The sequence below is a fragment of the Haemaphysalis longicornis genome, unplaced genomic scaffold, assembly GCF_048455015.1.
Source record: "Haemaphysalis longicornis isolate Haplotype H1 unplaced genomic scaffold, Haemaphysalis longicornis Haplotype H1 scaffold_1, whole genome shotgun sequence".
Taxonomy (NCBI): Eukaryota; Metazoa; Arthropoda; class Arachnida; order Ixodida; family Ixodidae; genus Haemaphysalis; species Haemaphysalis longicornis.
In genome coordinates, this window is record NW_027526203.1 from 129866137 (window position 1) to 129879496 (window position 13360).

Genomic DNA, 13360 nt, shown 5'->3' on the forward strand with positions numbered 1-13360 from the left:
ACTATCTCATTTCCCGCTACAGAACCTATGATGTTATACCAGCCAGCTCTGCGATTGGCGGAGGGCGGCGAAATCAAACGCAAATTAGGCAGAGCTTATAAGCTTGTCGAAAGAGCTATTTGCGCTTAAATTTAGGGCACATTCATTTTAAAGCCGTAAGAATGGTGGGACAAACAGTGGAAGTTACGAAAGCACACGTAAACATAGAAGTACCGATGCGTACTGCTGTTGGTACTGCGCGCACTATGCTTTGTTTAGCTGCACAGGACTGCGGGGCTTTGGGGTTCTATCAGTCGCCACTGGCCTATTGAAGCAACGGTGTCTTACGGAACCATATTTTTCGAGCGAGCACCATGTTTCACGAAACGATTATTTTTTCCCTCTACAAAAACAAGGCAGGTTTAAATACTGTCAAAACCAAACGAAATGCAGAAAAAAGCTTGCCATGGTATGGTGGCTCCATCTAGGTTCACTAACGGTAAACAGGGCTTCCCAATCGGCTTCAGGGCGGTCGCTTCCGGTGATGTCATTGCAGACCACCAAAGCGCATGATTTAAGGGGGAAATCAAAATTTTAACTTTAATTACTTAATTTCACTGTGAATAAAGCATCGTTTGCATTAGGACAAGCGCTGGGGGCCTCTATAAAACACGAAATCTTTCGAATAACACAAACTTGTATTTTGTTTTTATGGCTCTTTTAATAACTGAGTATTCAAGAAAGCCAGAAATGTATTCCATCATTTTTTGTTTTAACTTGGAACAATGACGCCACATTCAACAATTTTTTTAATGACCGATCGAAAGTTGAGTAGCCGTTCACCGTCAAAAAAGACTAATCATTATGGCTGTTTTTACGGCCCCTGCCTGAAACAGCGCGTTCTGTTGTTTCCGTGCTCGCTTTCATCTCGCCCGTGCCGCAGCCTTAATGTGCAGTTTGGAACGTGACGTTTTTGGCTGCCACTTTTTCGCTTACTATTGTAAAAACCAACCCAACGGGCGTTCGTAACTAAATGGACGGGAGGGCTACCGGTTAATTACACAGATTTTGCTTCAAACGTATACCTGTAGTTTTCGTTGCGTCAAACATCGCGGAGATGCATGACAAGCGGCAGAAGTTCAGGAGTTTCTAACGGTTAGGGCTATGTACACCGCTTGTTTATCAAAGCCTCTGTTTGGATCTGTTGCTCCGCTACGCCGTGGGGCTCTGTTCTGGTCCGTCACGTCGCTACGCCGCCTGATTGCGGCGGTGGCTAGGCAGCGTGACAGCGAACGAGCTACAGCGACGAGGCGGGACCCTAAAGTGCTCTGCACTTAATGAATGAATAAGCGCTTCATAGCATGGCATGTCCACACACGTAGTCACCGCATAGTGGACGCTTTTCTATGACGTCTGGATGTCACTAGTCCACCGGCTGACGAGCCATGTCCGACCGTCATTTGCGATTGAATATCATGTGCATTGCTAGAACGCCTGCACCTACTACTCGCTCATTTGCTCGAATATAAGTACAGTTACGTATTTGCACAGAGGAAATGTGTTCGAGACCATTTTATTGGATTGAAATTAATCAAAAGGGCTGAAGGGAGCGTACAGGGTGGAAATCTACAGCACCTCTGGCCGAAAGAAGTGTGGAAGACGAGGTCGCCCGTACACAGCGCCAATATGTATGTTCCCCTTCCCCCCTGATATTCCCTACTCGTGGTCTAGCTGGGCCGCTCCCCCTGAAAACCTACGGGCAGCCCCGTGGTCCCTCTTGGCTGCCCACATTGAAACTCTTTGTGCACCTCCGCCAAGCCCGTTACCGTCGGAGGACAATGGAACACCCCCTTCCTCCGAGGACTCATAACTCCGCGGCTCGGACTTGAGCTGCAGAATAAAGTTTCATCTCTCTCTCTCTCTGGCCGCAAGCTATTCGACGAAGTTCAATATCTGCTGGCAGTTTCTGCCCCGTAAATAACCGAATATATACGAAATCTGATGTAATTGGCCGTATACAATCCCAACTGACCATGTTTTCTTTGGATTACGTTTAGCTGCGGTTAATTTCGAGGGGTAAAATTATTACGTGCACGCCATTGGTGGACGCGGCTTACACGCTGTCCGCAGACAGACGCCTTGAATAAGCAGGGTGAGCGTGGTATTCTCGCGGCGAAGGTGGCAAGAAAGTGGGCCACTGTCGCGCAGGCTGTCCTTGGACGCGCTTCTTGCCGGCCATGGCCGCCGAGCGCCGCCTGTCGCTGGTAGCTGCCGAGCCACTGAGCCCCGGCGATTCCTTGGGACCCGTGCCTCCGCTGGGGCTGGCCGGAGTGGACCCCCTGGCAGCGCTCGCCTGGCGATGTCTGGACGAGCTGCCCTCTCCGCCGAACGCCGGCGCCGTCAAGGTACGCAGGAAGCATGTTTCATGGGGCGATTCAGAAGCGACTTTCCATTCCTCGTCGATGCTCATTTTTAATAAGAAAAGTTCTTTGCAACTACTCTTGGAGACGCATTTATGTTCCCACTTGTCCCATTATTATTCCACTCCTCAGGAATCCGAACCGTACATTGCCTAAGCACACGGTTGTGCTAGTTTTAGAAGCCGCACTCTCCCGTGTTTTAAGAAAATGTCGGGCCATCTCCACTAACGTGAAACCTGCGGAGGGGCGAAGCATGCAGTGTATAAGTGTATTCAAAGATTGTTAGCCTCTCTCTTGCCATACGGCGCGCGCTGATTGGGCGCCGGAGAAGCGCCGGTGGGAGGAGCAATTGCGCGCTTGCAGAGGTAATGGCGCCGTCTCTTGCGTTGAACCGGGTTTTAACAATCAAATGAGAGACAGACTTGCCGTAAGTTGTCCTCGTGCCACACGCCGCACCATGCTAAGAAGTACGCTAAGTCGTAGAGCGAGGCGTTGGAAAACGAGTATCCCGGTGCGTTCTTTCAGTGTGCGTTGCGTTCTAGCGCGAGGCGTTGGAGAACGAGTGTCCCGGCGTTTTAGTACCGTCACTGCATGAGACCACAGAAGATTCCGACAGCCTGAGCCCCTAAGGCGCTTCGCCCCTAAAAAGGATGGACCACTGAAAGGACTTGAAGGCGAGGGAAATTACGCTTCTTCGTCGTAAGAAAACTGCCGTCTTGCCGTTTGGGTTCCCCCAAAAGGATCACCCACCCTTCGTTGAGTGCCATCACATCTACGCTTATACGTATACTCCTCAGTGGGTTTCAAACGCCGGTCAAAATTCTTCATGATAAACTTTACACTTTATCCAGGGGGACCGGATGGCGGTTGCTTCATGGCTGGTTTAGTCGCAAAAGATGAAGATTATAAATGTTTTACTCTTTTCAAAGTTATGATGCCTAAGACATGTTCCGAGTTTTTTTGCCCAATATGCAGGAATTTTCCACTGAGAAGTATGCTTTAAAATGTGCCGCCTCTCTGCGGCACTTTTGAATGCATATTTGAACGCAATAAGCCATGCCCGTCGATGAGCTGACGTCTGCTGTGGCGACGCTCTGGCCCGTCCGCAAAGCTAAATTGAGGGGACCTGCAGACTGTTTGACCGCTACAGCCTGCGCGTCATCAAACGAAATGACAGGAATCAATTTTTTTCGTGTCGTAATTGGCGCGGTGATTGGTAAGGGTGCATGGCGTTTTCTATTAGGCTAATTACCGATAACATAAACGTAGAATTCGGCTAACAGTCTTCTTATTAATTACGCGTTGTGAACTGCCCATTCGAGCCACAAAATAGGATTTTCACTAGGTGACTGCAGTGTCACTGGCATCTTACATAGGGACATTATGGCTGAATAACTTTAACGCCTATTTTATCGGTAATTTTAAGCCTAATTTAATGCGGTTCCCACCTCGTTCTTTGTTGTTGTTAACACTTTTTATGACTGTACATGCTTCCTTGTAGTCACGAAAAATTCCAGCTTTAAATATCTATTTCTCATTAAACAATGCATAGTAGAGAAAACCCGAGAGCGCTACAAAACACATGACCTTTCCTTAAAATAAAGAGTTCGTGGCATGAAGGGGAGGTGCCCGCTTGAACCCGTTCCCATTTAAACCTTTCTGCTTGTTCCCTCTCGTTTCAACCCGGCGGAAAACGACTGAGTTAAACTTCTGCCCCTCGCCATGCCAACAATTTTTTCCGGACTATGATACTTCCACTCCTTTGCACGTACTCACATTCGCCCCGCCCCTCATGTTTCATCTCGCTTTGATCATGCGCATAAAGTTAATCCGAAAATACCCGCTCTTGCTCAATATCGCATAATGGGATTCCTTGCCATCACACTTAGCCAACTTAACCGAGACGTCGTCAATTCAAGCTGCCCTTTTAGCCTTCTTTCGAAATGAACTTTTGTGATGCTTATTGGTTTATTGCGGGTTTGTGATCGTGTAGTTTTGCTGTTTCGATGCTTGTCTCCTAAAATATTTTATTTCTTTTATTCTTTTTAATGTCGGTTTTACTGATGGTATGGCTTATTTCTCCAAACATTGCTGTCAATAAATGTTTTTTTTTTTCCTGTATCGTATAAGCTAATCCCACCTATGTAATGCCCCCGGGCACTTAGAGTATGTATGTAAATAAATAAATAAATAAATGAATAAATAAATTCAGGTGACAAGTAATTTGCATGAAAGGCCACACCCTCGCGCCTGCGCACAATCAGCCCGTCGTCCTCTCAAATCACAACAATGTCAGAAAAGTTAGAGAAAGTAGGCATAAGACAAGTGTCGTGCTTCCATGCATGGGGCGCCCTTTATTGCCCTCTCCGCTTATAGAAAATCAAGAAGCGTTATCTTGTTCTATTGTTCATCAGTGAACACATCACTAAGATGCTTATCTAAAACCTCGGCGCACTCGTTGGGTGGTAGTAAACTGCCATCGAATTTTTTCATGCAGGGGCTGAGTTAATGGTCTTCGGGCTCACTATACCCCAGCACGTCTTTGGGCCGGTCTTTAGTAGGGTTGGTAAAGTCTAAATAAAGGATATATATCTTTTGCTTGTACAAACGTCGTGTGCGCCACTTTACCAAACATTTTGTATTGCAGCCAGTCGCCCACTGCATTGGTTCGCGAAGCCTTCCTGTATTTTCTGTCTCCCTTATTTAGGCAGAGCTTAAGGCAGGGTTCAGACGGACCCGCCGTGGTGGCTCAGTGGCTAAGGCGTTGCGCTGCTGAGCACGAGGTCGCGGGTTCGATTCCCGGCCGCGGCGGCCGCTTTTCTGATGGAGGCGAAAAGCAAAGACGCCCGTGTGTACGAGATTTCGGCGCACGTTAAAGATCCCCAGGTGGGCAAAATTAATTCGGAGCCCTCCACTACGGCGCGCCTCATCGCCTGCGTTGCGTCGGCGCGTTAAACCCTACAATCAATCAATCAGGGTTCAGACGGTTGCCGCAACTGTCGTAATAACTTTAAAGAATGACGTCATTTCACGTCTCAGCCAACCGAAATGCGTGACACGCCGTTTTTTTACGTCCATAGATCACAGTATGGCTATTGCGTCGGTAGTTTGAACATAGCATAACATTAGCGTAAACCAAGAATTGTTGCTTTTTATTTGATCAAGCAGTGTGGGAATGCACGTATTCACTGTTTGCTTATAGTTTATCGCGATAGAGGCGCCAGTTTTCGTTGATTGATCTACTCTCAAGATTACTTTGAAAGTGAAGGGTGAAATCTGCGACCATGCTGTTCATTTTATCAAGGACCGCGCATGCGCAGTTCGGAAGTGTTTTACTTTTACAGTTTATCCGGGCGTGGCAGCGATAGCAAGCAAATGAACCCGTTTGTGATCACTAATCTCCTTCAAAACATGACATTAACTGGAGCGTTGACGGGGTGATTAGTTAAAATAAAATCTAACGTATGTTTTCCACGTGTGGGTTCTTGCACAAGGGGAGCGAGGATCTGAAGTTGAGTGAACAGAAGAAAGAGAACGTATTCTCCTCGGTTGTCATCATCAGCCTATCTACGCCCACTCCAGGGCAAAGGCCTCTCCCATAGATCTCCAATTATCCCGGTCCTCTGCTACCTGTGACCTATTTATTTCCACGAAATTCTTGATCTCATCTGCCCATCTAACTTCTTGCGTAGCCCTGCCGCGCTTGCCTTCTCTAGGGATCCACTTTGTTACCCTTAATGACCAACGGTTATCTTGCGTTCCCATTACATGCCCTGCCCACGTCCATTTCTTTTTCTTAATCTCTACTAATATGTCTTTAACACCAGTTTGCTCCCTGACCCACTCCGCTCTCTTCTTGTCCCTTAATGTTACACCTACCATCTTCCGTTCCGTTGCTCGCTGAGTTGTCCTCAATTTAAGTTGGACCCTTTTAGTGAGCCTCCTAGTTCTTTACCCGTAGGTCAGTACCGGTAAGATACAGCTGTCATACACTTTCTTCTTCAGCGACAATGGTAGGCTGCTATTCATTATCTGAGAATGTCTGCCATATGCACCCCTTCCCATTCTTATCCTTCTAATTATCTCAGCCTCATGGTTGGGATCCGGGGCCACAACTTGGCCTAAGTAGACATATTCGTTTATCACTTCCACTGCCTCGCCATCTATCTCAAACCGCTTTGCTCTCCCGAGGTTATTGAGCATTACTTTAGTTTTCTGCATATTAATTTTCAGGCCCGCGGTTCTACTCTGTTTGTCCAGTGCGGTAAGCATGCTTTGCAATTCGTCCCCCGAGTTACTTAGCAAGGCAATGTCATCAGCAAATCTGAGGTTATTGAGGAGTTCTCCATTAACCCTTTGGCTCACCTGTTCCCACTCCAATCCAATCTGTTCCCAAGCCTCGGTTGTAATGGGTGCTAAATGATTAACTCAACGAGGCAATGTCCGGATAGTTCAAGTCACCACCTAAAATTACAGTACGATTCGAGAACTTAACGGACACGTGCTACAGCGATTCATTTAGAAAATCAATAAAATTGCTCTGACGATCTTAGGGGGGGGGGGAGGAGGGTGTACGCTTCAGTAACTCAATTGACAGAACCAATGGTGGCAGATATCTAGACTAGTTGGAGAAGGGTGTCAGTTGTTATTAGTGTTGGCTGGTAGCCCTGTTTTTTTTTTTTTTTTTTCACGGTAATAACGCGTCCTCCCTGTCCACTTCTGTCTTTGCGAAAGACAACAAACGGGGGAGGAAACGCGAATTCGCTATCTGTTATGACATCCGAAATCCAGGTTTCTGTGCCAGTGATTATATACGATGAGCAAGTATGCATATAGGTTTTCAAGGAATCTAGTTTAAAGGGACCCTGCAACACTTGCCATCGACTACTAGTAATGTTCTTTGGGATAAAGTCTATTGTCCCAGATATCTCCTCCCGCAAGAATTATGAAAATCCGTTCACAATTAACGAAACCACGCGCGATGAGAAATCGCGCATGATCGTTCCCTCTCAACTCGACCGCGGTCAACGCTACGAAAGCTGCGCGCTCTCTCCCGGAGAGAGGGGCGACTCGCGGCGTTCTCTTCGGCGGCCTTCGATATATCACATGCCGGGTAGTTTTCTCCTTTTCTCCGCAACGCGGAGGGGCCTATTTCCGGTCTGGTGCCACAAAAAAGCAGGCAGCATGGGTGCCTGCTCGCAAGTGCGCGCTCGGGCTGGTAGGGCGTTTTTGAAGCAATAAACGTTTGCAGTCGAGTGGTCCCGTTGAATAGGAAGTATTGAGCTCATCACTCAAACTCCGCGCGCACTCAAAATACAAAAGAAACGGCAAAACTGTGCCTACAGGTTCAGCCATAGAAGGGGTTCGTAGACAGCGATGACGACGACGGAAATGGAAGAATCTAGCCGCGAAGTTGACCAGTGACATCCGATCGGGCAGCCATGGCCTATGTGACGTCCCTTAGGCCATGCCAGGGGTTGCATAATGAGGACAACTGAAGAGAGAGCGGTTGGTTTTTCCGCGTCTTTCACATCGATTAGCGCGCTCACTGCTTCACGTGCACGTGTAATATTTGGCTCAGGTATTCCTGGCAGTGTCATCTAAACGTCGCGCAGGTTTGCTTGCACTGCTCAAAGAGTGTTGCAGGATCCCTTTATGGAGCAAGCTACGAAAATTGGCCAAAATTGTCCATAGTTTTTTTTTTTTGGTACGGTGAACGGGTGAGGAACTGAATCTGACTGTCATTCTGCGATTCTGCAACGGGAAATACTTCGACAACAGAATCTGAAGAACGATTGTAGCGGTAAACACTGTCACGAAAATGGAGGCTATAGTCTGCATTGTATTGTATTGTATGTATTGTATTGTATGTATCTATATCCTGTATTGTATGTGCCTCTTTCTTAGCCCTAATTTTACTACCCAGTTATAAAATGAGGGGTTCTAGAAGGTTCAATTTCCACTCTGGGCACGTGTTGCTTTTTCTTTGTCAGAAATGCACCGATGTTAGCTGGTGTGGTTCCGCTCCAGTCTCAGGCTTTTCAGATACAAAGGTGGCGGCATCATACGCACTCATCACGAGGCTGTTGTCTGCCTGTTCCCACTGCATGCCGAGCACATTGAAAACGGGCTTATATATATAATGGTCTCGAAATTACGAAAAGTTACGAAAAATAACGAAAAGCTTCACGTTTCGAAGTTACGAAACGTGAAGCCCTGGCTCTTGAATGAGAACACTTTTTCCCGATCGTTTCGTTTGCGAACCCCCTGTTCGAGCTGGTGGACGGCGGGGGCATTGAACCCGACATTTTCTGAAGCGCCCAGGATTCCGGCGGCTTCTACGTGGCACATGGGCGATACATCAACGTCTGCGGTGGTGTCATCTGAGGCCAATTCCTTAAGAAATAAAAAGAATGCGTTCGAGTGAGCGGCTTGGGCTGTCGAGTTGTGCACCTTGTACGCTCTAGCCCAATACTGTCTCTACGGCGGTGAGAGCGGAAGAAATTCGAGACGTTCCTCCTTTCGCCTCGACACCTTCAAATATCACCCGACCCGATCAACACACTCACCTGTTTTTCTAGAAACTTTGGTTCCAGTCGGGAATCAGCAGCAATTTGACCCTTATCAGCCTTTAAGAACGATTTACGCGCTTACGGGTGGGCTTGGGATGGCGCAGATGCCTGGGCCTCGATTGTGACGTCCTGGTGATCGTTCTGGCTTTTAAGGGTCAGGGAGACTCTGTTGCACGTTACACGTGCCCTCGGGCGAGTGCTTTCGAACGTAGCAATGGTGAGATGTTTGACACCGTCGACTGCACAAGCAAGGGCGGGGTAGGTATCACGTTGGACGAAAGTTGTCTGATTCCCGATATCCAGTAAATGACGAACGAGCAGCTGGCGGCCTGTGCCGAGGCCACGGCCTGTCCGCAGGAGTAGCGGCGTGGACCATGCGCCACTGGTAGATGCGGATGTCACTGCGCTGGTATTATAAATTGTCGCAAAGAATGGACTCGAGCGGCGCAAGACAGGAGCGGTTGGAGGTCGATGGGAGAGCAGTGGACCTGGTGGGCTGTTAATGATGATGATGACCTGCAACAGTTGCTCTTTGCCTGCCCGTGGTGCTGGGTTCTCGGATAGCCATTTCCTAACATTCCTGAACCGCTTGGCCCAAATCCAACATTTATTTAATATTGCGTTGCAACGCGCTCACCGCTCAGCACAACCCTGTTGTGGTTTTGCTGCCGGCAGTGCATTGCTACCGGAGCTACGGTGGCTGCGGCCCTGCGCTGACTCTTCGCGTGTAAGGAGGGCATCACCCCGAAATCTCAGGTTTTTACGACTGCAGATAAGAAAAATCTAGGGATGTGTGCACTCAGATGTCCTAATGGCTTCCACCAACACCATATAAGCCGGTGTTCCGGCCTAACGTAACTTGATACGTGCGAGCAGTTCCAGTTCAAGCGACGAGTGGCTGTCTAGTGTTTGCGAAATACGAACCGCGTGCCTTTGAGGGGTCCTCTGCGAGTTTCTCCCCTGGCTTTTCGGCCTCTCTTTATGACCTGCCGGTGACACACGCCACCGGCAACAGACTCCGAGGTTGTTTCTGGTTACTGATTGCTTGAATCAAGAGGGCCCCTTTTTTCCAAACTGTTACCAAGCCGATGCTTGCAGTCGGTAGAGCAAAATGATTGGTGTTTGAGACTATGGCGCGACACAAAGTACACCGTGTCTGGAACACAGCCAGATGGCGCAATTTGTCTGGATCCTGTTTCCCAGTATTGTAGTTATCCGGCGTTTATTGTCCATGCCTTTTGGGGTCTTGGTTTTCTTCAATGTACAAAGGTCCTTGCGGAGATCGTCACTTTCGATGCCCTGAAAATTTACCCGGCAAGATTAGGTCTTCGCGCGGCTCTCCGTTGGTCGTAATGGCCAGCGCATGCAAAATGAGAGACAGCGGGTGACAGCGCGTGTGTCGTCCCCACGCTGTTGTTTTGTGGGCTCTGGCCATCCCAAATACTCGCCTGAATAGGAAACATGCGTGATAAAAAGAAACGTGTTTTCAGTAAAACAAACGATTAGAAGAAGAACTGAACCTACGGGATTTGAACCTAGTTTATACCATGGCTAACCAGAAGCGGAATCTTATACCACAAGAGAAGACGAGATGCGCTCATTTAAACAGAGTATATAATGCACGTAGATATATGTTAAAACGCGCCTCTAGATGGTAGAAGAGTTTGGTGTTGAGTCTGTTGCTACATACTTTGAAGAACGACGAAACCCAGCCTTGAAGACGCGTACACGAGGAGAGAGTAGACAGCGTGTGTGTTGTCAACTCTCTCCTCGTGTACGCGTCTCTTCAAGGCTGGGTTTCATCGTTCCTCTAGATGGTGCCACGTGTCATGGGCCCCAACGAGATATGGAATGTGACTGCGCAACCGGTCCCGCCAAGGGCGCTATCGACGGCATCAGACTGGCAGATGACAACTGCGATTTCACCATCAAGGTCATGACGAACCGATTCAGGCGTAAAGATCTCCCATGGATGACCACCGGGACAAATTGCTCGGTACAAATCGGGACAAATTGCCCGGTACATAGCTCGGACGGCGTCGAAAAACTGCCGGTCTTCTACGATACGCTGACGTTTCGCATTAAACGCGTTGGTCGGCCTGGGAATCTCCCCGAACCAATACTCTGTGGGTCTCCATCGCGTCCACGCTACGGACCTTGCCACGTGAACTGGGCCTCCTGTATCTTAACGAGTCGCCGCAGGACGCATTTGAGGTCTCTGTGTCTCCTTCCGCCAGGTCCAAAGAAATCAAAGTAATCTTCCTCCGTGCATTCAGTGGACTGCGTCCAGCTTCGCAGGCCATCCTTCTGTACACAGTGGAAGGGCGCTACGTATTTCTTGTGCGGTGTTTTTAAGAGACATATACTTCAACCGAACACCATTAAACTAAGGTGCTTATCTGGTGCTGCCCACATCCGTCTGCCATCGGCTTGACCACGTGCTCAGGATGAGAGAAATGCCCGCTGGATCAAGGGCTTCTGTGAATTCATTTCCCCGCGAACCATCAAATCCAGGAACCAGCTTCGCCGAGACATTATCCAAGTTGCAAGCGACAACGAATTTCCCGCGGCTTAGTGCAATCATCTTCAAGGCTAAAATTTGTACGCTATTCTTCCTAGCGCGCATGTCTGTTTACAAACTTTTCCGCTTTATACGTGGGTTTATGCATATTACGCAATGTGTATATATGAATATGTATGCATATTATGCAATACGTGTCTGCATGCGTGTGTTACTCTGAATGCAGAGCAGTGTTACCTTTGTAGCGAAAGCTACACTACGCTACCTCGGGAAGTCTTCGCGCGGGGTGACCATTTTTGACCTTGAGAGCAAGGGGTCAAACCACACTCCCTTCCGCATGCGCCCGGCACCGTCGCGCCGGGCGCATGCGGAAGTGCTCCGATGGCGGGAAGAGATAGGCGGCAGGGGAGATATAGGCTTATCCTTGTATGAAACCTGCGCGAACTTAAACGAAGACAAAGGAAGTGGAGCAGAAGGACAGCCGCTGATCTAAAAACTAAAGTTTAATATCAAGGAGGGTGAATATAAACACTTAACACAAAACAATAAAAAATTGGATCCAATGCATGCTGTCTTTTGCAATGCATGCTGTCGCCTCTTTTGCACGAGTAAGAGCTCGGATTGTTTTTTTCTTTCTTTTTTTTTGGGGGGGGGGGGGTGCGCAGGTTAGTACGCAACCTCTTGCATATACCTGAACTACGTTTGCGGCCTGTTGGAGGCGGTCTTGCATTATTCCTGCCGATCGTTTGTTCATCTACACCGTGAACTTCACACGGGGGAGTGAGCGGAGGTTGTGGACCCGCCGCTGTGCTCGTTGAGTGCACCGCCTGTCTCCTTGTCTCCTCGTGTGGGCGTAGCTTAGTGTAATAAAGAAAAAAATGGGCGTAGCTTAGTCGGTAAGACGACGGGCTGTTGCTCCATTACTCTATTCGGGTCCGGGTTCAATTCGTGGCGATGCCAGTGATTTCTTCTACTTGTTTGCGGGTGTTTTCTTTCGACGAGAACGGTCGCAAAAGAACCCTTGGAGGGTAGAGGTATACTGTTTTGCAGTAAAACACTGCGCATGAGCAAAACAAGTTTACAAAAGCCACGGCGATGAGGCAACTAGATAGACACACGCTTGCTTAGCTGACACAATTGTCTCCTCTTTCTGCTACGTGGAATGCTTCCAAAATTTCGCGGGGCGTTGGTTCACGTGGCCGAAAGAAAATGTCAGGGGCAGGAAAATAAGGTTTACATCCGCTGCGCTTAGTACAATGTGAGGAAAGTTGGGATTCATGCTCTCTCAAACGCACGTTCATACAACTTGCGTTCCCCTTCCTTTGTATTTGTTATATATTCGAAAGATTCCGCGTTTTATAGTGCCCCCAGCGCTTTTCCGGCAGCAAATGATGCCGTATTTACTGACAAATTAATTAATTTAGATTAAAATTTTGATTCTCCCGTCAAATCGTTGGTTTTCGTAATGTCAGCAATGAAGTCATGTCTGTGTATTCAAGCGAACTTCCACTGCTTTATTCGGGTTTGCGGCCTTGCTTTCCGTCAGCCCTCCCTGATGGCGCTACGATAGTCATCCACGAACCGCGTTGTCCGCCGTTTCTTTGTTTTTGAGCGTATTTGCACCTGCCTTGTTCTTGGTAGTGTGGAAAGTAATCGTCTCGTGAAACATGAAGTATCCTCGAAAAACAGGGTCACGTAAAACAACGCCGCTTACGCCAGTCGGCCAGTGTCATGTAAAACAACTTGAAAGCGGTGGAGCGCTGTGCAGCTAAAACAAGCATAGTGCGCCCAGTACCAACAGCAGTGCGCATCGGTACTTCTATGCTTACGTGCGCTTTCGTAACTTTCATTGTTTACCGCACCATTCT

The 13360-nt window shown here is 48.2% G+C and overlaps 1 protein-coding gene across 1 annotated transcript in view; it reads left to right on the forward strand.

Moving 5' to 3' along the window:
- Positions 1-13360, forward strand: part of LOC144165856 (uncharacterized) — a 158077-nt gene that overhangs the window by 124496 nt on the left and 20221 nt on the right. The window contains exon 3 of the mRNA XM_077695619.1: positions 2188-2384. Coding sequence (XP_077551745.1) covers positions 2188-2384 — 197 coding nt within the window. The remainder of the gene's footprint in view (positions 1-2187; positions 2385-13360) is intronic.